This window comes from Mobula hypostoma, chromosome 1 (assembly GCF_963921235.1).
Source record: "Mobula hypostoma chromosome 1, sMobHyp1.1, whole genome shotgun sequence".
Lineage (NCBI taxonomy): Eukaryota > Metazoa > Chordata > Chondrichthyes > Myliobatiformes > Myliobatidae > Mobula > Mobula hypostoma.
Window position 1 is genome coordinate 51806244 of NC_086097.1, and position 25432 is coordinate 51831675.

At 40.8% G+C, this 25432-nt stretch overlaps 1 protein-coding gene across 1 annotated transcript; it reads left to right on the forward strand.

Annotated features, from left to right (window-relative positions):
• The first annotated feature begins 1503 nt into the window (after positions 1-1503).
• tmx1 (thioredoxin-related transmembrane protein 1) lies at positions 1504-20964 on the forward strand. The gene is made up of 9 exons (XM_063048715.1): positions 1504-1673; positions 2075-2190; positions 8888-8933; positions 11463-11591; positions 14202-14247; positions 15579-15680; positions 15877-15946; positions 16546-16748; positions 17365-20964. Exons 1-8 carry the CDS (start codon positions 1513-1515, stop codon positions 16722-16724), a joined length of 849 nt encoding a protein of 282 aa, XP_062904785.1. The 5' UTR covers positions 1504-1512; the 3' UTR covers positions 16725-16748; positions 17365-20964.
• The last annotated feature ends 4468 nt before the right edge of the window (positions 20965-25432 follow it).

A 25432-nucleotide genomic window follows, 5' to 3' on the forward strand; every position in this document is an offset into this window, starting at 1 on the left:
CAGCATGGGCTCAGGAAACAGCGCCAATGCAGTCATCGATATAGCGGAGGAATATTGGGGAGTAATACCGGTGTAGGCTTGGAACATAGCCTGTTCCATGTGGCCAACAAAAAGGCAGGCATAGCTGGGACCCATGCGAGTACTCCTTTGGTTTGGAGGAAGTGGGAGGAGCCAAAAGAGAAATTATTGAGACTGGGGACCAGTTCTGCCAGACAGAGGAGAGTGATGGTAGAGGGGAACAGGTTGGGTCTGTTATCTAGAAGGAAGCGGAGAACTTCTGATGGGGGATGGAGGTGTATAGGGACTGGACATCCATGATGAAAATGGGACATCGGGGCCAGGGAACTTGAAGTAATTGAAAAGCTCTATAGTGTTTGAAGTGTCACGGATGTAGGTAGAAAGGAACCTTACCAGGGTGTTAAAATAGCTGAGATATGCAGATATAAGTTCGGTGGGGCAAAAACAAAGAGTCTACCTGGACAGGCAGTTTTGTGGATCTTGTAGAAACAGGAGGGAACTATGAGGTTGCTGGCAGTGGATGGGAGATTGTTTACTCTTTTCCATCGATGCTGGCTGCCTGCCTGCCGAGTTATAACCATATAACAATTACAGCACGGAAACACGACATCTCGGCCCTTCTAGTCCATGCCGAATGCTTACTCTCACCTAGTCCCACCGACCTGCACTCAGCCCATAACCCTCCATTCCTTTCCTGTCCCTATACCTATCCAATTTTACTTTAAATGACAACATTGAACCTGCCTCAACCACTTCAGCTGGAAGATTCAAGATTCAAAAAACTTTATTGTCATTCTAACCGTAAATCAGCTCTGCAGGGCAGAATGAGATAGCGTTTCTCAGGGGCAGTGCAATCATAACATAACAAACGCAACACTAAATAATAAACATAACAAAAAATAGTAAAACACAAAAATAGTAGCCGTGGAAGCTCATTCCACACAGCTACCACTCTCTGAGTAAAGCAGCTCCCCCTCATGTTACCCTTAAACTTTTGCCCTTTAACTCTCAACACATGTCCTCTTGTTTGAATCTCCCCCGCTCTCAATGGAAAAAGCCTATCCATGTCAACTCTATCTATGCCCCTCATAATTTTAAATACCTCTGTCGTCCCCCCTCAACGTTCTACGCTCCAAAGAATAAAGACCCAACTTAATCAACCTTTCTCTGTAACTTAGGTGATGAAACTCAGTTCTTCCAGCATTTTGCGTATGTTCCCTCGATAGTCTATCCAGCCCTGTTCAGTCCGTCCAATCCCCACTGCCCTGATTTCCTCCCTGTCCAATCCCCACTGACTGATTTCCTTTCTGTCCAATCCCCACTGACTGATTTCCACTCTGTCCAATCCCCACTGCCTTATTTCCTTTGTCCAATCCCCACTGCTCTGACTTCCCTCTGTCCAATCACTGACGAGCTTCTCCCTCCCCTGCCGTATTTGTATTGAGGTAGTTCGCGATTGCGTCATTGACATGCGCAGCACACGTTTTGAGGAAAATGGCGGTGGTTGCAGTTGGGCCCTTTGGGCGGCCGGCACTCGCGTTTGCGCTGTTGATCTTATGGTTGGTGCCACTTCTACAGGCCGAGAGGAATTTGGTCAAGGTCATTACTGACCACAACTGGAAGGAGATTCTCGAGGGCGAATGGATGGTGGAGTTGTAGGTATCAAGATACTGTTACCCGCGCTGAATGGCCGTGGCGATTCAGGGCAGGCACACGGCCCTGGCCCTGGCCCCGCCTGTAATTTATCACAGGATGTGGGGAAGCAAGACTGTCGAATCCCGGGAGATATAAACACGTGAATGTTGTATGTCAGGATCGGGGCTAGAACTAGTGACTGGCGGCGCAGAGTCAGTGCAGTTAGAAGGGCAGGTCCGAGGCAGGCGTCTCCTAGAACTGGGAGACTCTTATCACTGCAGCGTTTAGACCTACTTTTGGTAAATTGTAATATTTGAATTGTTCAGTAACATTTCTGAAATAAAACTCGTAAAATACATACAACAAAAGAATGAGCTAATGATAGCCGTGTGTGTTAATCGGTGCCTTGTTTAATCTCTAGTTATGCCCCCTGGTGTCCTGCCTGTCAACAACTTCAGTCAGAGTGGAATGAGTTTGCAGCGTGGAGTGATGATCTGGGTGTGAACGTTGCCAAAGTGGATGTAACTGAGCAGCCAGGTATTTTCTTTGATTACTTGCAGTTTTTTTTTGCTGATGAGGGAAATAAAGTATCTTTATAGTAAAGATTAAATCGTTTGGGAAAGCTGTTTTTCTATTCTTGAGAGCAGAAAAAAAAGCTTATAAAGAATGGTATTTGGGAGATGTAGCTGTTGAAGTGTTAGACTGCATTTTATTTGGGGAGTGTAAATGTTTGTTTCTATATGTTGCAAGGTTTGGTATATTAGTGTACCTGCTGTGAGTTACTATTCATTGAGTCATAGAAAATACAGTACAGAAACATGTAGTCCATGTTGAACCACTTAAACTATTTACTCCCATCGACCTGTACCAGGACTATAGCCCTCCATACTCCTACCATCCATGTATCTATCCAAACTTAAAATGTTGCAATTGAGCCATTTATCTGGCTGGTCCAGATCGCGCTGCAAGCCATGATTGTCTTCCTCGGTGTCACCTCCAATCTTGGTGTCATCTGCTAATTTACTGATCGAGTTAGCTGCATTATCACCCTGATCATTGATATGGATGACAAATAACAATGGACCATCTAACACCACTCTGGCTTTCCCACAAAGCTGATGTCTAATCCAATTTACTACCTCATTTTGAATGCCAAGCAAAAGAACCTTCTTGACCAATCTCCCGTGTAGGACCTTGTCGAATGCCTTGCTAAAGTCCATGTAGACAACATCAACTGCCTTGCCTTCATTAACTTTCTTGGTGCCTTCCTTGGGAAAATTCCATAAGATTGGTTAAACACGACCTAGCACATGCAAGGCCATGCTGACTATCCATGTTTTATCTAAATACTCATATCTGGTCCCTTAGAATACCTTCCAACAATCTTCCCATTACTGAGATCAGGCTCACTGGCCTATAATTTCCTGCCCCATTGAGCTTGCATGTGCAATCCACAAACCTGCCTGTCCACGTAGACCCATTATAACTGCTTGTTCCTGTTCCTGCCCCACTGAACTTGTATCTGCATACCTCAACTCAGTTCTATCCCCCTGGTCCAGTCCCTTCCTACCTACATCAGTTACACTTCACATGTTCTTGATCTTTTCAATGTTTTTAAGTTCCCTGGCCCCGATCATCTTATTTCCTATATACTTCCATCCCCCACCAGGAAGGCCTCAAAGCTCTCCATTTCTTTCTGGACTCCAGATCCAACCAGTTCCCCTCCACCTCCACCCACCTCTGTCTGGAGGAACTTGTCCTCACTCTTAATAACTTCACATTTGGCTCCTCTCACTTCCTTCAAACAAAAGGTGTAGCCATGGGCATTCGCATGGGTCATAGCTGTGCCTGCCAGTTTGTTGGCTTTGTGGAACAGTCTGTGTTCCGAGTGTACAGTGGTATTGCTCCCTAACTTTTCCTACGCTGCATCGATGACTGCTTTGGGGCTGCTTCCTGCAGCATGCGGAGCTTGTTGACTTCATCAATTTTGCTTCCAACTTCAACTCTGCCCTCAAATTTACCTGGTCCATTTCTGCCACCTCCCTCTCCTTTCTTGATCTCTCTGTCTCTCTCTGGAGAAGTGTATCTACTGATGTCTATTATAAACCCACTGATTCCCACAGCTACCTGGACTATACCTCTTCCCACCCTGTTACTTGTAAAAACACTGTCCCCTTCTCTCAATTCCTCTGTCTCTGCTGCATCTGTTTCATTTGAGAACAAAGGAGATGTTCTCCTTCAAAGAAAGGGGCTTCCCTTCTTCCACCATCAAACCTGCCCTCAATCGCATCTCTTCCATTTTGTGCATGTCTGCCCTCATCCACAAGGGATAGAGTTTCTCTTGTCCTCATCTATCACCCCACCAGTCTCCGCGTCCAACACATAATTCTCCAGAACTTCCACCATCTCCAGTGGGGTCCCACCACCAAGCACGTCTATCCCTCCCCACTCCCCCTCCCCACTTTCTGCTTTCCGCAGGGATTGCTCCATATGTGACGCCCTTGTCCTTTCGTCCCTCTCCACTGATTTTCCTCCTGGAACTAATCCTGGCAAGCAGAACAAGTGCTACACCTGCCCCTGTACCTCCTTCCTCACTACCATTCAGGACCCCAAACAATCTTTCCAGGTGAGGCGACACTTCACCTGTGAGTCTGTAGGGGTCATCTACTGCAGCGGTCTCCAACCACCGGGCTGCAAAGCATGTGCTACCGGGCCGCGAAGAAACGATATGAGTCAGCTGCACCTTTCCTCATTCCCTGTCACGCACTGTTGAACTTGAACATAGAGTTGCCAGCTGTCCCGTATTTGCTGGGACATCCCGTATATTGGGCTAAATTGGTTTTTCTGGTATTTCCCCCACTAAGGTAGAGCATTCCTATGAAACCTTTTGTGCCAAAATGGCGTAAAGCGAAGAAGCAATTACCATAATTTACATGGGAAAAATTTTTGAGCGTTCCCAGACCCAAAAAGTAATCTACCACATCATACCAAATAACACATAAAACCGAAAATAAATAACACTAACATATAGTAAAAGCAGGAATGATATGATAAATACACAGCCTATATAAAGTACAAATAATGTATGTACAGTCTAGTCGGGAAGATGAAGGCAAAGGCTGTTTGTAGGGGGAAAAATTGGCATGTGCGCTTATGTGCACACAGGTGCCTGCACAAGGCTTCGTGGTCATGGTAGTCTTTCTGGGGTAAAGTGTCCTGGGGTTTGACTGCTACTTTTGTCCCTTATTTGGGAGTGAGAAAGTTGGCAACCCTAACTGTAAAAGACATGTTGAGGTGAGTTTAACCCTACTCGAACCCCCCCCCCCCCCCCGGGTCGGCTGGTCTGCGAGAATATTGTCAATATTAAACCGGTGCGCGGTACAAAAAAGGTTGGGGACCCCTGATCTACTGTATCCAGTGCTCCAGCATAGATTAGAAACCACTTTGCTGAGCATCTACGCCCTGTCCGCCGGGATCTCTTGGTGGCCACCCACTTCAATTCTACTTCCCATTCCCATTCCGACATGTCTGTCCATGGCCTCCTCCGCTGCCATGATTAGGCCACACTCGGGTTGGAGGAGTAACATCTTGTATTCTGTCTGGGTAGCCTCCACCCTGATGGCATGAACATTGATTTCTTGAACTTCAGGTAATGCTGCCGCCATCCCTTCCAACCCCCCCCCCCCCATCATTCCCTATTCCCATTTCCCTCCCTCTCCTTATTATCTCCCTTTGGTGCTCCCACTTTTCTTTCTTCCATGAACTCCTGTCCTCTCCTATCAGATTTTCCCTTCTCTAGCCCTGTATCTCTTTCACCAATCAACTTACCAGCTCTTTACTCCCATCCACCACCCCCCCCCCACCCTTCCCGGTGTCACCTATCACTTTGTGGTTCTTCCTTCCTGCCCCCCCCCGCCATGTTCTTACTCTGACTCCTTAACCTTTTCTATCCCAGTTTTGATTAAGGGTCTCGGCCCAAAACGTCGACTGTACTTTTTCCATAGATGCTGCCTGGCCTTCTGAATTCCTCCAGCACTTTGTGTGTGTTGCTTGGATTTCCAGCTTTTGCAGATTTTCTCTGCTTTGTTTTTAGAGCCTTTCTTAAACAGCAGAACAACATTAGCTATCCTTCAATCCTCTGGTACCTCACCTGTCGCTAAGGATGATTTAAATATCTCTGCTAGGGCCCCTGCAATTTCTGCACTTGCCTCCTGCAGGATCCAAGGGAACACCTTGTCAGGCCCTAATGATTTGATTCACCCTTAAGACTGCAAGCACCTCCTTCTCTGTAATCTGCATAGGGTCCATTACTTTGTTGCTGCTTTGCCTCACTTCTATAGACTCTGTCTGTCTCCCGAGTAAATACTGATTTAAAAAATCCGTTTCAGATCTCCTCCGTCTATTTTGACACCATGCATACATTACCATTCTGATCTTCCAGAGGACCAAAGTTCCCTAAACCTATTATCTTTACCATTTATTCTGACGGGCACATACAGGCTTTGTACTCTCAAAATCTCAGTTTTGATGCCTTCCACATAGCAAGTACACCTTTGTCAGAAAGCAGCCTCTCCCAGTCCATGCTTGCCGGATTCTTTCTGATACCATGAAAGTTGGCTTTTCTCCAATTTAGACTCTCAGCCTGCAGACCAGAGCTATCTTTTTGCATATTTACTTTGAAACTAATAACTTCATGTTCATTGGATGCAGAGTGTTCCCCAACACAAACTTCTGTCGTCTGACCTGCCAAATTCCCAATAGCAGATCAAGTATTGGATGCTCTCATTGGGACTTCTGTGTACTGATTAAGAGAACTTTCCTCAACACACTGACAAACTCTATCTTACAGTAAAACTGTTTTACAGTATGGAAATCCCAGTCAATATGTGGAAAGCTTCTGCTTGGTACTGCGCAAGCACTGCCGAACGGCTGTTATAATGCGCAGTCGGTGTGAACGACATGGGAGTTAAATTGTAAAATAAGCTTTTTTGACTAGTTAAAATCACCTACTATATCAACCTTGCATTTTTTGCAATACTTCGCAACCTCTTTACAGATTTGTTTTTCTAAATCCCTCGGACTGTTGGTTGGCCTGTAATATAACCATTAATGTGGTCATACCTTTCTTATTCCTCAATTCCAGCCATAAAGCCTCACTAGACCAGTTTTCCAGTCTGTCCTGAGTGTTGCCCTGACATCTCCCCTGACTAGTAGTGCCACCCATTCGCCTTTAATCTCTCCCGCACTGTCTAAAGCAATGGAATCCCAGAATATTGAGTTGTTTGTCTTACAACCACTTGTTCTTCTCAAGGTATTGAGTCTTCTACTTTAAAGTGTGCAGCAGATTTGGACATAATGCTGCAATTATAGTTGAACCAACATTTTATGGATTGATTTTCTTATTTTTTCCAGCTCTACATCTATTAATAAAGCCCTTCTCAATTGTCCTACCTCATCAATGATTGTGTATAGACAGTCACATCTCCACTTCTTCCACTTCAGATGTATCCCTTGTTTTTCCTACTACTATATTATCACTTTGCATTTCACTACATTAAACTTCATCTACTCCTTATCTGCTGTTTTATTGAAGTCATCATCCTTAATGTTCTGTGCTACCAGCCTATTTTGAAATTGTGTACCTTCTATGCAGAAAAAAAATGAAGAAAATTTGTAATTCGTGAACCCTTGATGAAGAGCCTTGATAAATGCATGTCACTTTTTTTCTTTGTCCCGTTCACTCAAGCCAATCTTCTGTCAAAGCCAATTCCGTAATATTGTTGTCAATGACCTTTTTTTATTCTGGAGGTTTCAGTTTTGATGGCAGATGCATCAAGCATAATTTGGCCTGGGAGCAAAAAACAAGCAGTTCGTAGGATGGGGGAAGAGGCAGAACGAGCCTCTTGTTGGATTTGGAGTAGACGAGAGGAGGGAAGCTGGAAGCCAGAAGCAGATGGGCAGTGATTTGGCCACCACTGCCGGCCCACCAACTGGAGAGTGTCGTGGTTAAGGGTCGAAACACTCGGTGAAGGTTGGGAACCACCTGATGACACCTGCTCCTGGCTGAAGGCTACAGTTACCTTATAAGGTAACTGGAGAATGCACCCTAACAGGTGTATGTAACAAGACAAAGTCCATGTGCACAGCACCAACTGCGTCATCATTGTGTGCTTTCCCTGTGATGTATGGTTTTCCTTGTGCTATGAGAAGAACCTGGAGCACCTTAAAAATAACGCAAACAACAACAGGAATTCTGCAGATGCTGCAAATTCAAGCAACACACATAAAAGTTGCTGGTGAACGCAGCAGGCCAGGCAGCATCTCTAGGAAGAGGTGCAGTTGACGTTTCAGGCCGAGACCCTTCGTCAGGACTAACTGAAGGAAGAGTGAGTAAGGGATTTGAAAGGTGGAGGGGGAGGGGGAGATACAAAATGATAGGAGAAGACAGGAGGGGGAGAGATGGAGCCAAGAGCTGGACAGGTGATAGGCAAAAGGGATACGAGTGGATCATGGGACAGGAGGTCCGGGAAGAAAGACAAGGGTCGGGGGGGGGGACCCTGAGGATGGGCAAGGGGTATATTCAGAGGGACAGAGGGAGAAAAAGGAGAGTGAGAGAAAGAATGTGTGTATAAAAATAAGTAACAGGTGGGGTACGAGGGGGAGGTGGGGCATTAGCGGAAGTTAGAGAAGTCGATGTTCATGCCATCAGGTTGGAGGCTACCCAGACGGAATATAAGATGTTGTTCCTCACTCTTCCTCAGTTAGTCCTTACGAAGGGTCTCGGCCTGAAATGTCGACTGTACCTCTTCCTAGAGATGCTGCCTGGCCTGCTGTGTTCACCAGCAACTTTTATGTGTGCACCTTAAAAATAAGTGGTTTTGTAGGTTAATTGACCATTGTAAAATTGCTCCCAGTGTGGAAGTAGGTTCCGGGCAGAGTTATAGGACTGTGAGCTAAATTTTTCAACAACGGATGTATGTAACTGGTGGACTGGAGGGTGTGTTTTTGTGTTGACTGTCTCAATGGCTTAAGTTTGAGAGGGAACCTATGACTTCCTCTTTGGGGGAGGGGTAAGAGAACTATTAGCATTGGCAACTCGTGGAAAGTGTGTGTTAAAAGATGGCAATACTATTTCTATAGATGGTGTTTAGTGTATTCCCAAAAATCAAACTGCATAATTTTGATTTTTCAATGATTTGCATTTTTGTTGTGACAAGTATCCTTTTTCAAACAGGTCTGAGTGGTCGCTTCATTATTACAGCTCTTCCCACAATATACCAGTAAGTACATTTTAAAGTTTTCTTATTTGCTTGTGCATTTTTAAACATTTTTCCATGTAATTTTTATGCATTTTGATATATTGAATCTGCAGTTAGAAAATCTGGAAGTATTTCTTCCTATTCTTGTATAGCACTTAAACGCCTTCAGCAGTAATTTCTTCCTTCCTGTCCAAAATTGTGTCCAAATGAGTCAAATGCCTCGGCCACCATATATTCATGAAGAGATGACTATGCTTTTGGATACAATATCAAATCAGTTGAAATTAATAGTGTTTATGCAGGACTGTGGTGTCTTATTCTAATATTGGTATCCTGTTCTTTTTCATGTAATATGTGTCTAGTAATTTAACAATACTAGGACTTGGATAGCAATTACATCATAATACTTGTGCCATTCAGATATATTAACTTGGTTTTTAAACTGATAGTTTGCTAATTCACAATGAGGTAATAAAGTTAGGTTAGAATGTATATTCTGTGCAGACATTGTGCAGTCCCATGTTGTTTATTTTTGTAAGGCTCAGTTAATCCTACGTAAAAGGAAGAAGTCAGGCATGGGGAACATGTAAGCTGAACACTGAATTCGGGGTCATCTTGAGGTATACCAGTTCCAAGCCCGGCTGTGAAAGGAGGAGAGTTGGGCATAGGGCTAGTAACCCCACCCTGTTTTAAAAAAAAATGACAACAACCCGGAGATGCAGAAAAGCCAACAGAAGCTCCAAAAAGTTGTCTAGAGAGAGAGGGAGAGGTAGAACTGGTGTGGATATAAATAAGAATTGCAAAAAGAGACCATAAGAAGAAAAAACAGTGAGGTAGTGTACATGTGTTCATTGTCTATTCAGAAATCTGATGGTGGAGGGGAAGAAGCTGCTCCTGAAATGTTGAGTGTGTCTTCAGCTCCTGTGCCACCTCCTTGATGGTAGCAATAAGAAAAGGGTATGACCTGCGTGATGGGGAGTCCTTAATGATGGATACTGCCTTTTAGAGGCAACGTCTCTTAGAAGTGTCCTCTGATGGGGAGACTAGCAGATGAAGCTGGCTGAGTTTGCAACTCTTAGCAGCGTTTTCCGATCTCCTACAGCAGCCCCTCCATACCAGGCAGTGATGCAACCAGTTAGAATGCTCTCTGCGGTACACCTGAAGAAATCTGAGTGACTTTGACATACCAATTCTCCTCAGACTCCTAATGAAATGTAGCCGCTGTTGTGGCGCCTTTGTAATTGGATCAGTATGTTGGGCCCAGGGTAGATCCTCAGAGTTGACACCCAGAAACTTGAAACTGCTCGCCCTTTCCACTGCTGATCCCTCGATGAGGGCTGATGTGTGTTCTTTCGACTTCCCCTTCCTGAAGTCCACAATCAATTCCTTGGTCTTACTGACTTTCAGTACAAGGTTGTTGCTGTGACACTACTCAATCAGCTAATCTATATCACTCTTATATGCTTCCTCATCACTATCTGAAATTCTGCCAGCAATAGTTGTGTTGTCAGCAAATTTATAAATGCGGTTTGAGCTATCCCTAGCCACCCGGTTGTAGTTATAGAGATAGTAGAGCACACATCTGGAGGTGCGCCTTTGTTGATTGTCGGCACGGAGAGGATGTTATTTCCGACCCACACTGACTGTGGTCTCCTGGTGAGGAAGTCAAGGATTCAGTTGCAGAGCCCACCATTTAGATACAAGGGCCCAGGATTTAGAGCCTGTTGATTAGTACTGAGGGTATGATGGTGTTGAACACTGCTGTAATCAGTAAACAGCAGCCTTTGTGTAGTTGTTGCTATTGTCCAGGTGATCCAAGGCCGAGTGGAGAGCCAGTGAGATTGCATCTGCTGTAAACCTTGACAATCGGCAAATTGCAGATTATTATTCAACTGGACTGAATTGTCTCGGGTGATTCCTGGAGTTTTTGAAAGGTGCAAAGTTACTTGATGGCCTGATTATGTAAAAAAAGAGAGAGAAACATTATTAAAGCAATTGATTCCAGTAGTTGTCAACTTGAGTCAGTTAAGTTGTGATTTAAATTTGTGGTCAGAAGAACTTAATAACTTATTCCAAACAAGTGTTAATCTGCAGTAAACAAAATGAAAATGATGAAAACTCATTTATTTTTCTCACCAAGATTATTTTATAATTTAAGGCAACAGTGTCCTTACAGGATCTTCTGTAAGTTTCCTTAGATAACTAGATGCTGCTATGATCTGAATCATTAGTCATTTTAACCATTTTTCATTAAAAAAATTAGCCTGGTTGCTGTATTATTATAACTTCAGATATTTTTCATTTTACATGTGTGCCCAGCTTTAATCAATTATTTCATTCTTCCTTTCTTTCCTCTAAATCTGTACATTGATAAGCAAGCTAAAGTGCAATTTATTTTACCTCTCTTGCTTTTTGCATAATATACATTATGTTTTGAAGACAAGTAAAGCATTGGAAGCTTCTATGTTGCCGCTTATTTAAGTGATATTTGTAATTTGTGATTGTGAAAGCATGAAAATCACTTGTGGTATTGAATTTTTTTTCCCCCAGTTGTAAGGATGGAGAATTTAGAAAGTATCAAGGGCCTAGAATGAAGAATGATTTCATTGACTTCATAGATGGAAAGAAGTGGGAAGCCATAGAACCAATGTACTCTTGGTTACAGCCTTCCTCCTTTTTGTAAGTTTATGAACAATTCCAGCACATTTGTTTTTTTAACAGTAGTTAAACATAGAAACATAGAAAACCTACAGCACAATACAGGTCCTTTGGCCCACAATGCTGTGCTGAACATGTGCTTACTTTAGAAATTATCTAGGGTTACCCATAGCCCTCTATTTTTCTAAGCTCCATTTGCCTATCCAGGAGCCTCTTAAAAGACGCTATCATATCTGCCTCCTCCAACGTCACTGGCAGCCCATTCCACACACTCACCACTCTGCGTTTTTTTTTTAAAAAAAAACACTTGCCCCTGACATTTCCTTTGTACCTACTTCCAAGCACCTTAAAACTGTGCCCTCTCATGTTAGCTATTTTAGCCCTGGGAAAAATATCTACTATCCACACGATCAATGCCTCTCATCATCTTATACCCCTCTGTCAGGTCGCCTCTCATCCTCCGCCGCTCCAAGGAGGAAAGGCTGAGTTCACTTAACCTATTCTCATAAGGCATGCTCCCAATCCAGGCAACATCCTTTAAAGTCTCCTCTGCACCCTTTCTATAGCTTCCACATCCTTCCTGTAGTGAGGTGACCAGAACTGTGCGCAGTACTACATGTGGGGTCTGACCAAGGTCCTATATAGCTGTAATGTTACCTCTCAGCTCTTGAACTCAATCCCATGATTGATGAAGGCCAGTGCACCGTATGCCACCTTAACCACAGAGTCAACCTGCGCAGTAGCTTTGACTGTCCTATGGACTCAGACCCCAAGATCCCTCTGATCCTTCACGCTGTCAAGAGTCTTACCATTAATACTATATTCTGCCATCATATTTGACCTACCAAAATGAACCACCTCACACTTAAACGAGGAAATCTGCAGATGCTGGAAATTCAAGCAACACACATCAAAGTTGCTGGTGAACGCAGCAGGCCAGGCAGCATCTCTAGGAAGAGGTACAGTCAGGACGAAGGGTCTCGGCCCGAAATGTCGACTGTACCTCTTCCTAGAGATACTGCCTGGCCTGCTGCGTTCACCAGCAACTTTGATGTGTGTCATCTCACACTTATCTGGGTTGAGCTCCATCTGCCACTTCTCAGCCCAGTTTTGGATCCTATCAATGTCCTGCTGTAACCTCGGAGAGTCCTCCATACTATCCACAACACCCCTAACCTTTGTTTCATCAACAAATTTACTAACCTATCCCTCCACTTCTTCATCCAGGTCATTTATAAAAATCACGAAGAGAAGGGGTCCCAGAACAGATCCCTGAGGCACAACACTGGTCACGGATCTCCATGCAGAATATGACCCGTCTACAGCCACTCTTTGCCTTCTGTGGGCAAGCCAGTTCTGGATCCACAAAGCAATGCCCCCTTGGATCCCATGTCTCCTTACTTTCTCAGAAAGCTTTGCATAGGTACCTTTTCAAATGCCTTGCTGAAATCCATATACACTACATGTACTGCTCTACCTTCATCAATGTGTTTAGTCACATTCTCAAAAAAATTCAATCAGTCTCGTAAGGCACCCATCAACTTAACAACCACTGAAGTAAGACTCATTGCTCTATAATTTCCTGAGCTATCTCTATCCCCTTTCTTGAATAAGGTGTATATTTTTCTTTAAATGTGTTATTTAAAGTAGTTCTTGGTTTTTGTTCATTATAATTTGGTTATGAAATTGAAATTACATTACTTGTTTGAGGAATTTAAATGATGGGGAATGTAGACTCCATTGATGGTTCTTAAGACGAATTGTTAATTTATAGATAAAATTTCAAGTATTTAAAATCTTCTGGAAGCATCCTAACGTCACCTTAAAGTTAATAATATTTAAGGTGTAAAAGGCAGAAATTATTAAAAATGAATTTGTGAAAACCTGTCTGATTTTCCCCTTTCATTTTGATTAACTAATTTTGTGGTACGCTGTGTAAGTTCATAGTCAAGCTCATTTCTGAAATAAGTTTGTTAAAATGCTTGAAAGTGCTTATCAAAGAAACTAACTTGTCAGGATATGAAACAATGCCATAGAAATTTAAAGTAGAATGAGAAGTATTAGTGTATTGATTTTCATTTTGTTACCCATTTCCAAGTAAGTGGTTGGTAGTGTATGGAATATTGTTGAAAATCCCTTTCTGTATAGAAGGAATGGACACAGTATTCACTGTTCTCAGTAAACTTAACAAGAACACCAAGGATAGAATTGCTGCAGAGTAATATGGAGAAATTGTTTTCAGTCCAATATAGTGAACAACTTTTACAAAATTAGAACACAATCCCAAATGTTGGTTGTGTTTTCTAATTGCCAGGATGTGGCATAACAATAGCACTCATCTTTGGACTTTAAATTCACCTTGGTTTCAAATAACCTTGGTTTGTGGGTTCTCTGAAATTATTTCATACTTTCATTCATCTAAGCATGCATTTGTTAGTTTATGAAAGTCAATAAGAATTGCCTTCTTACAGAATCTGTTCCATTTGAAAGTTGACTTCAGTTGAAGTGATCAAATAATGTTAGTTGGAATTATGAAGTACAGATGTGTTTAAGTATACATCATGAATTATTTGCTGACACTTTTAATCCTTATTGAATATTACTGATGACCCTGTTGTAATATTGTTGCAGGATGAGTGGCATGTCGGCACTATTTCAGCTCTCCATGTGGATTCGTGTGAGTTACTATCTGATACTAGTTGAGTTGTGACAGTGTAATTCTTGCATCTTGCTTCTTTAAAAGACATTTAATATTTAGGCAATTTTAGTGTGTATAGTCAGGGGTCAAATTGATGTTGGTACTGGGGGCTTAATTTTTTTATTCTAGCTTAATATCAGCTCAGTTTAATTTATAATTTGAACTGCCATTACACTGTAATACTGGATGAAGTAAGGGTTATTGTTCCTATCTTTAATTCTTTTTGCATTTGTTGAAGCTTTAATTACATAATTGGGGAAAATGGAACTGCAGATAGCCTAGTACAGGTAACTAGACAAAAATGAAGCTGCAGATAATGAGGGTGTTTGTTCACTTCCCAGCTTCAGATGCTTCAAACTTGAGGGCCAGTAGGGCTACATGATGGGTGACTTTGCAAGTTGTATATATGTTTTTATTTCTACTATGTTACCTGTGAATAGATTATGGCAATTTTATATCATATATGCTTGTATTATATTAGTCATCTAGGTAAATAGCAAGATTTCATTGATCTTCTCATTTTTGCATCTGCATATTATCTTCTAGGCTCTTTAATTTTGTTTCATTATCCATAGTTCATGGCCTCTCATCAATGGAAATTCAGGATATTTTCTAAGTGCGTGACTTTGTATTTCCATAAATTTCAAGTTGTTATGCAGTTCAACCCTTTTCAGTCCATCCATATCCCTATAACATTTCTCTCATTGGCACAACTTTGTGTATTGCTTGAGCATATTGTTTAAAAATCCAAATCATAATTGAAAAATTTAGGACTCGTATACTTCTCTGGGGAATATAAAGCAATTATAGTTACCTGTGCCTTAATGTTCACTTGCTCTCCTGTAATTAGACTATGACTCTTTCTGTCTCAGTGTACTACCTTAATTGCTGCTTTGCATTCTACTTATTAACCAACCCTTATAAAATAGGTGGAAAGAGACTGATTGGATAGAAAGGGTAAATGTGTGTAGTTTGGGGGGATTTTTGAACTGCATTTAGAAAAGTTGTGCATTGCTTTTGAGAATCTCAGTGTTCTTTTAGGCTGGTTGCTTGGTGATACCCAAAAATTACAATAGTTTGCATGTGAAATTGCCTGATGCCTCTAATGAGGCATCTGACTTCAACAGCACAAAATGTGATTAAAGCTATATGGCTTTTGGAGTACTGCTGTTGTGTCCCAAGATTAATGCTCCTTGTTCTAAGCCATGTTTTTCTTTTCATATTTCTAGACATTGACTTTTTCCAGTGACTGATCTCATTATCTTAATGTGGCTATATTTTAAAATGCATTTAAAATGTTTATTTTTCAGCACTGTCATAATTATTTCACAGAAGATATTGGCATACCTGTTTGGGGATCATATACCATTTTTGCTTTGGTGACTCTGTTTTCTGGCCTTGTGCTTGGATTGGTAAGATATCTAAAGATGGCTTTCGTAGGTTAATTTATGATGTAGAATGGTTTCAACTCAGATCTATTTTGACTGAAAATATACAAGTGCATTTATTATAAATAAAACTAAACAACATGGTTCAAAAATTCAAGTTTAACATAAAAAAATTCTTTGAGTTTATTAAATTTATTAAAAATATCTGCATTTTTTTTAGATTCTGGTCTTTGTGGCAGACTGTGTATTACCATCCCGGAAATATAGACATCAACCTCATAGTTCTCAAAGTGAGTCCAATTTTCTTCTAATAGTTTGCAGTACCTATGAATTTCAAGTACAGGGTTTTTGAAAATACACTTAAGAAAAGGAGCAGAAGCTAGTTTCAAAAAATGATTATCTTTCAGTTCCAGTAGATAGCGGGTCCATTATATAATATTTGAGGTCCCTTATTGTTAACAAATAATTTAAACTGCTTAGACTAACATGTTCGTCCTAGTAGCTTAAGATACTTATGGTCTCTCCACTTTCAGTTGTGTGAACTATTTTTTCCCCTTTGAGTATTTTGCTCTCCTATCCTTGCATCACCCCATATTCTTGTGCATTCCTGACCTCAGTCAATCCTTATTGATTTTTTTAAATTGGAAAAAGCTCTCAACTGCCTACCATCAGCATTCTCTGAAGATCATTATTGCTACTTCCTTTCGAGTAGTAACACTGACTTATACTATCCTTTGCAGACATTTTAATTAACGTATCTATTGATCATTAACTCATTCTCATCCTTAATGTTATATTTAACAATGAACTAAGTAAATAGTTTACGGATTTTTTTTTAATTATATGAAGATTGAGTAACTTTTTTTTTGTTTCAATGAAAAAATGTCAGGAACCAAGCCAAAGGATGGACAGTTCCAGGATGAAGATGAGGAAGATCTGTGTTCTGAAGCAAAGAAGGGCAGTTGTAAAAGAATTGAGACAGCTATGGTGAAAGGAGATGGGGATCATTTACAGGATACTGTGAGAAAACGTACATTGGAATACAGTAGCAGAACTGATGATTCCTGATTCTGGGGCAAATTGAAGTAAAAGGTGACTAAAGCTATTGTCCTTCCATAAGGCTTTGAACTGTTAGGTAATGAACTTTTGGAAAAAGACTACGGTGAAGTGCAAGGTCACCTGCCGCAGATAGCAGTATTGTATTAAATTTACTTTTGTTCTTGCGGGCTTTGTTGCAAAGTTACAAGGCTTTAATATTGAGCCTTGCATGTTCCTTTACATCTTCCAAACTTTCAATTATATGATTAAAATGTCCTTTGTACTATTTTGATGGAAGACTTGAAATGTCACATTTATTAAATGAATGCTGTGGCAATATCCATGATCAAGTTCTGAAAATTCCAACCTTTCAAAGTAAATATAAAACATTAGCTTGGAAATGGTACACGTGCATATAGCAGCTAACTTACTGCAGTACACTTGAAAGTCATAGTGTATGTGGTAGAAGGTACTGTTTATGTTTAGTCACCCATCTGGATTGCTCTATTTTCATTGGAAAGCCAGTACTTTCAGATTAGGTATTTCTCAACACATTTTAAAAATTTAGCTCATCAGCCACTAATTGGATTCAAAATTCTTTAAGATTGCATTTAAAATGGATAACAATGTTTCCAGTTATTTTGCATTTATTTTAATTTTATTCTCCTAGGTTTCTTGTTCCTGCTCATCCTGTCTTTGCCTGCATCAAAATTTTGATCTCGCGAACTTGCTTAAGCATAGCATGTTTGGGTGTCATTTCAACCAAAGCGTCTGTTTACAAGGATTTAAGCATCTAAAAGTAATAACAAAACTAGCTGATCTAATCACGATAAACAAGAGATTCTGCAGATTCTGGAAATTTTGAGCAACACACAGAATGCTGGAGGAACTCGGCAAGTCAGGCAACACCTATGGTGGGGAATAAACAGTTGACGTTTTGGGCCAAGACCTTCACCAGTCCTGTTGATTAGTGTTACCTCGACTGTATTCTGAGTCAGTTCTGATTAATAGTCACAAGTTGGGAGACGGAAGCTTATGTACTAAATACTTTATTGAGAGTGTAGCAGGAGAACTGCTTTAAACCATTGTGTCATTTAATCAGAAGGAAATGAATGTTTGAAGACCAAATGCTTCAGGTGCTAATGCTTCATGTTAAAAAAAGTACCTCAACTACATCTAGCTTCTCATTTGGCTATTTATTAGTTTTAAAACTGTTGCAATTTTTGGCTGATGTGCATTTTCCCTTAATGGTGAGGATTTATTTTGTAATGAGGGAAATGAATTTATAATGTTCATTTGTGTATAAAAATGTTTTCAATGTTAACATTATTCTTGAAATATCTGAATTTGCTTTCAAGTGTTATATTTGAATTGGGTTTTGTGAGGCATTCAACGGTACCATTAAAAACTTGGCATGTTGGTGTGAGTTATTACTTTGTAGACCAGGTTTTTGATGCATAAAAAACACTCCCAGTTGTTTGAACTATGCATATTTGCATGAATGTGTGTAATTTCGCACTGACATTATATGGTTGTATATTGCCTTATCCATTTACATTTAACTGCCAAAAATAGGTACAAGACTTTTTTTTGGATATGTTGGAATAACAGATTCTAATGTCTATTAAGTTTGAAAATTATCCAGACTTACTGGGCTTCAAGTGAACTGCTGTTTTAAAAAGGGAATTTGAAGTAAAAATCTGTAAATAGTTTCAGTTCCTTCCTGTAAAATTGTACATTTTCTTTTGAAGATGCTTAACAGTAAAGATAATGTTAGATTGACTTTTACCAACTGTATTATGCTGAGATAAGCTGTTCTTTTTGTCAATAATTTATATAAAGCCACTTTCAATAATTTGCTTTGTTCTGCTTATTTCAAATCTTCGGGGAAAAATATAAACATTAAATTGATCTTGTATTTAATTGATGTGGGCAAGTTATAGTACGTCTTTGGCCTGGATAATCTATGGGCACAAAATTTGTAATCCAATTTAAATGATAAGCTATGATGTACTTAAGACCTTTTGATGAGGTATAAATATGATGGAGCCATGCAGTTATGGAGTTCAGAGATGCTCTTTATTTTGTCTAGCAAGCAGCATTCCTTTTTAAAGAAAGATGCAAAATGCATTATCAGAGGATCAGGACATTTTCAAAATCTGATTACATATATGGTAGACTAAGAATAAACTAAGTACCTGAATTGCATTTAGCTTATTGGATGCTTATTAGTTTTCAAAATGTTGCAATTTTTGATGGATGGTACTGACAATTGACCTGCTTACCCAACACAACATGTCAGTGAGTTGGTGATTCAAAGTGCTGATATTGCATGAGCTACTGCAATAGCTGCCATATTGAACTCTGCAGCCTTTTTTTTATTCCAATAACATGAGGTAATTAATGAAAGTAACAATTTACATAATTTTACTATGGGAAATGAGTTCTACCTTTAGAATGGATTCAATATTTAATTTGGAGACGGGACGGGATGCTGGAATCTGTAGTAACAAACTCAGTGGGTTGCACATTATCCTGTGGGAGTAAAGGAATTGTTAATGTCTGGTCACAACCTTGCATCAGGTCTTTGCTCCAACAGATGCTGCTTGACCTGCTGAGCTCTTCCAGTGGCTTGTGTGTTGCTCAGTATTTAACTTCCTGAGTTGTGTCTGTGAATGCTTTTTTACTGCAAACTAGTGAGTGTTCATCGAGAGGGACTAATGCATTCAGTGTAGAACTTTAGTCAGAATTGGAAGACAGTACAGCTAGGCAGTTACTTGAAATGGAGGACAGAACATTAGACAAATGAACAATGTCTACATTGGTCGGGGCATGAAGGGATTTGGTGAGAAAGCAGGAAATTGTGGCTGAGAGGAAAATTGGAGCAGCGGTGATGAGATGGTGGAGCAGACTGGAATGGCCTAATTCTTCTCCCATATCTTATGGTCTTGTTATTTCAGAATAGTAGTAGAATGAAGGTGCTAAGTGGAAAAACAAGTTTTAAATTGCTTGTGGGCTGTTAAACTGAGGCAACTGGAAGCAGAGTGAGACAAAGATATTTTACATGTACATGAAAACCTAGAGGGGACTGGTTAAGAATAATGCAGAAATAAACTGTCAGTGCATTATTCTGGGAGACTGAAAAATAATAATGCCAACTGCATATCAAATTGGAATTTAAGGACTCTTCAATATTAAAGCTGGAGGTCTGCAAAATCCCAAGTGGTCAGATGGAATGTTGTTTTTCTAGTTCTGGTGGGTCTTGATTTCAACATGCCGTAGACCGAAACGACACTTCAAACTGGAATAAGCTTTTTTTTATATGCTTTAATCGAAGTACTTGAAAAAGCAGCCATTTATGTTGTTTACTTTCCCAAACTTGCAGGACACAGGGCCAGAGCTCAGGTAGACCTTGGTCAGACCCCACTTGGAGTACTGTTCAGTTCTGGATGTGGATACTGTAGACAGTATATTTAATATATCAAATATTGCTGTGATGATTATACATTCTAGTATCAATTGTTTGGCGACAATGAAGTATAAAGTGCAGAGGATATTTACAAGGATGTTGCCTGGATTGAAGGGTGTATCTTAATGAGAATAGGTTGAGTGAACTTGGCCTTTTCTCCTTGGAGCGAACAGAGGATGAGAGGGTAATCTGATAGAGGTGTATAAGATTATAAGGGGCATTGATCATGTGGATACCCAGAGGCTTTTTCACAGGGCTGAAATGGCTAACACGAGGGGCATAGTTTTAAGATGCTTGGAAATAGGTACCGAGGGGATGTCAGGGGTAAGTTTTCTTTTCCCACACAGAGGAGTGGTGCATGGAATGCACTGCCGGCGGTGGTGGTGGAAGCAGAAACAATAAGGCCTTTTAAGAGCCTCTTAAGTAGGTACCCGGAGCTTAGAAAACTAGAGGGTTATGTGCTAGGAAATTCTAGGCAGTTTCTAGAGTAGGTTACATGGTTGACACAACGCTGGGCCAAAGGACCTTTAATGTACTGTAGATTTCTATGTTCTATACGTGGTGCAGGTAAATTGTCTCACTAAGTACTGATCTTTTTTTTGCTAAAAAGTAAGTTTGCGCTTGTTCCATTGTATTAATTTTTTTAAAAAACAATATGTGAGAGCAATGTGCAGATCTCTCTCTAGATGGCACTGGAGTGTAGCAGTGATAAACATTCTTGATGTAAAGTCAGTAAGAATTTCTCATTACAAAGATAAGAATTTGACACTCTAAATATTGTATCTTCAGTTACGAAATTGCCCTTTAATAAATATGACTTTAATTGACATTGGTGTCTGTGACTCCAATTTTCACCTGTAGTTGTGCGGTTTTGATTGCAAATATGACTGGGATAGATATTTCTATACCAGTAATTTAAAGTTTTGCATTTCATAGATGTTGAATGTTTTCAGTAACTTTAAATTCCTTGGTGCTATCATGTCAGAAGGTCTGTCCTGGCACCAGCATGTAAGTGCCAAAGACAGCACCTCTACTTTCTTAGAAGACCGTGCAGGTTTGACATATCATTTAAAACTTTGACAGACTTTTCTAGAACCACAGTGGAAAGCATCATGGCCTGGTTTGGAAACACCAATGCCCGAGAATGGAAAAACCTATAAAAAAAAAGTAATGGATGCAGCCCAGTCCATCACAGGCAAAATGCTCCCACTATTGAGCACATCCACAAGTAGTGCTGCCACAAGAAAGCAACATCCATCATCAAAGCAACCCCATCACCATCTAGGCAATGCTGTCTTCTTCCTGCTGCCACTGGTAAGCAGGTACAGGAGCCTCAGATCCCACCCCACCAGGTTCAGGAACAGTTATGACCCTTCAACCATCAGGTTCATTAACCAAGGTACAGAGCCGATAAAAACTATTCGTCCCCCCTTGGAAGTTGGATGTTTTCATGTTTTATTGTTTTGCAACATTGAATCAGAGAATTTGTCTTTTTTTGACACTGTTCAACAGAAAAAGACTCGTGTCAAAGTGAAAAAAGACCTCTACAAAATGATCTACAAAATCATAAGATATAGGAGCAGAAGTAGGCCATTCGGCCCATTGAGACTGCTCCACCATTTAATCATAGGCTGGTCCAATTCTTCCAGTCATCCCCACTCCTCTGCCTTCCCCTCTGATGTCCTGTCTAATCAAGAAACTATTTATATCTGCCTCAACTACACCCAATGACTTGGCCTCCACGGCCTCTCGTGGCAAAAAATTCCACAGATTTATCACCCTCTGACTAAAATAATTTCTCCGCATCTCTGTTCTAAGTGGATGTCCTTCAACCCTAAATTCGTGCCCTCTTGTCCTAGACTCCCCTACCATAACTTTGCCATATCTAATAAATTAATTACTAAATTACAAATATAAAACACAAAATAATTGATTGCATAAGTATTCAGCCCCTTCAGGGGGAGGGGAGGGAACATCAACTCAGACCATGAGAGGCCTGCGTCGGGCATTTCATGCCTTACAAGGTGCAGGTTGGAAGTCTGTGTGGGGCGCCACTCCTCGCACAGATACTAGAGCAAAGTGTGGTTAAGTGCCTTGCTCAAGGACACAAACATGCTGCCACAGCTGAGGCTCAAACTATCAACCTTGAGATCACTAGACAAATGCCTTAACCACTTGGCCACGTGCCCAACGAGTCAGCCCCTTCAAAAATGCTGGTGAACACAGCAGGCCAGACAGCATCTAAAGGAAGAGGTACAGTCAACGTTTCAGGCCGAGTCCTGACGAAGAGACCTGACGAAGGACACATTTTTTATGTGTGTTGCTTGAAATTCCAGCATCTGCAGATTTCTTTGTGTCAGCCCCTTCAAGTCAGTATTTAGAAAATGCATTTAGTAGACCTTTGGCAGCAATTACATCCCAGAGTCTATGTGGATAGGTCCCTATCAGCTTTGAACATCTGGACACTACAATTTTTCCCCATTCTTCTTTACAAAACTGCTCAGGCTCTTTCAAATTGCATGGGGACCGTGAGTGAAAAGCCCTTTTCCAGTCACAAATTCTCAATTAGATTGAGGTCTGGACTCTGACTTGGCCTCTCCAGGTTATTAACTTTGTTGTGTTTAAGCCATTCGAGTGTAGCTTTGGCTTTATGCTTGGGGTCATTGTCTTGCTGAAAAACAAATCTCCCAAATCACAGTTCTCTTGCATACTGCATCGTTTTCCTCCAGGATTTCCATGTATTTTGCTGCATAAATTTTACCTTCTACCTTTACAACCCTTCTAGCACCTGCTACAGTGAAGCATCCCCACAGCATGATGCAGTCGCCATCACGCTTCACAGTAGGGATGGTGCGTTTTTGATGATGTATGGTGTTTGGCTTACGTCAAACATTGTGTTTAGCCTGATGGCCAAAAAGCTCAAATTTGTTTTTCTCAAACCATAGGAACTTCCTCCAGATGATTTCAGTCTCCCACATGCCTTCTGGCAAACACTAGCTGAGATTTCTTGTGAGTTTTTTTCAACAATGGCTTTCTCTTTGCCACTCTCCCATAAAACTGCGACTGGTGAAGCACCCAGGCAACAGTTGTTGCAAGCGCAGGCTCTCCCTTCTCAGCCATTGAAGCGTGTAACTCCTTCAGAGTTGTCATCGGTCTCTTGGTGGCCTCCCTCATTAGTCCCCTTCTTGTACGGTCACTTAGTTTTTGAGGACAGCCTGCTCTAGGCAGATTTACAGCTGTGCCATATTCTTTCCATTTCTTGATGATTGATTTAACTGTACTCCAAGGGATATTCAGTGACTTGGAAATTTTCTTGTATTCATCTCTTGATTTGGGCTTTTCAATAACCTTTTTGCAGAGCTGCTGGAGTGTTCTTTTGTCTTCTTGGAGTAGTTTTTTGCCATGATATTGACTCACCAGCAGATGGACCTTCCGGATACAGGTGTATTTTTTACTACAATCAATCAAAATGCCTTGATTGCATACAGGTATCCAAAAACAAATCTCCATTTAACTATGTGACTTCAAAAACCAATTGGCTGCACCAGTGATGATTTGATGTGTTATATTAAAGGTGGCGAATACTTATGCAATCAATTATTTTGTGTTTTATATTTGTAATTAATGTAAATCACTTTGTAGAGATCTGTTTTCACTTTGACACGAAAATCTTTTTGTGTGATCAGTGTAAAAAAGCCAAATTAAATCCACTGTAATGTCTTAAAACAATAAAATGTGAAAACTTCCCGGGGGCGGGGGGGGGGGGTGAATACTTTTTATAGGTACTGTATCATGTGTGAGTAAATCCATTGAAAAGTACAAGCTTAAGTTTATAAATGGAGGATATGAGAAGGAATACAAGTAGGTATTATTCAAATAGATTATGGGAATGAACGATCTTAAGTGAGTCTATTACATTTGAATTGAAGTTATAGAATTGTAAAGAGATACAGCACAGTCAGAAGTCCCTTCAACCCACTGAGCCTATGCAGACATTAACCATCCATTTATACTACTGCTACATTAATCTCATATTATATCCTCTCCACATTTTCATCTATCACTACCACTCATGCGAACAGTAGGGGCAATTTAATTCACTAACTGATACAGCTTTGGAATACGGGAGAAAACCAGAGCGACTGGAGGAAGCCCACTTGGTTACATGGAGAGTGTGCAACGATGACAGAGATAGCATCCAAGGTCAGGATTGATGCAGGTCTCTAGCGCTGTGAGACAGTGGCTGTATTTGCCGCATGACTGTGCTGCCCTTTGAGATGGTTTGATGTTGATACTGAGTGTTTCTGGAGTTATTATTTTCACTAATGTCCCCAAATTTGCCTGTTGCATCTGATTTCTAACAAAGCATTTGATGAGCGGCTTGGTTCTAGGACTGTTGATTAGGTCACATACTGTGCCCATAAAAAGTATTCACCCCCCCCCCCCGGAAGTTTTCATGTTTTATTGTTTTACAGCATTGAATCACAGTGGATTTAATTTGGCTTTTTTGACACCGAACAACAGAAAAAGACTCTCATGTCAAAGTGAAAACAGATCTCTACAAAGTGATCTAAATTAATTACAACTATAAAACACAAAATAATTGATTGTATAAGTATTCACCACCTTTAATATGACACACCAAATCATCACTGGTGCAGCCAAGTGGTCTTAGAAGTCATATGGTTAAATGGAGATCACCGTGTGCAGTCAAGGTGTTTCAGTTGACTGTAGTAAAAATACACCCGTATCTGGAAGGTTCAACTGCTAGTGAGTACTGGCATGAAGACAAAAGAACACTTCAAGCAACTCCGCAAAAAGTATTGAAAGGAGATAGATACAAGAAAATTTCCAAGTCACTGAGTATCCCTTGGATTACAGTTAAATCAAGAAATGGAAAGAATATGGCACAGCTGTAAATCTGCCTAGAGCAAGCCATTCTCAAAAACTGAGTGACCGTGCAAGAAAGGGACTAGTGAGGGAGGCCACCAAGAGACCTATGACAACTCTGGAGGAGTTACAAGCTTCAGTGGCTGAGATGGGAGAGGTTGTACGTACAACATCTGTTGCCTGGGTGCTTCACCAATCGCAGCTGTATGGGAGAGTGGCAAAGAGAAAGACACTGTTGAAAAAAAACTCACATGAAATCTTGGTTAGAGTTTGCCAGAAGGCATGTGGAAGGCTCTGAAGTCAGCTGGAAGAAGGTTCTATGGTCTGTTGAAACCAAAACTGAGCTTTTTGATCATCAATCTAAATGCTATGTTTTGTG

Bases quoted from the DNA above. Each gene is read 5' to 3' on its own strand.
- tmx1 (XM_063048715.1), top strand. From the start codon at position 1,513: ATGGCGGTGGTTGCAGTTGGGCCCTTTGGGCGGCCGGCACTCGCGTTT. The intron at 15,681-15,876 runs GTAAGATATCTA...CATTTTTTTTAG, and splicing joins CTGGCCTTGTGCTTGGATTG to ATTCTGGTCTTTGTGGCAGA. The intron at 15,947-16,545 runs GTGAGTCCAATT...AAAAAATGTCAG, and splicing joins TCAACCTCATAGTTCTCAAA to GAACCAAGCCAAAGGATGGA.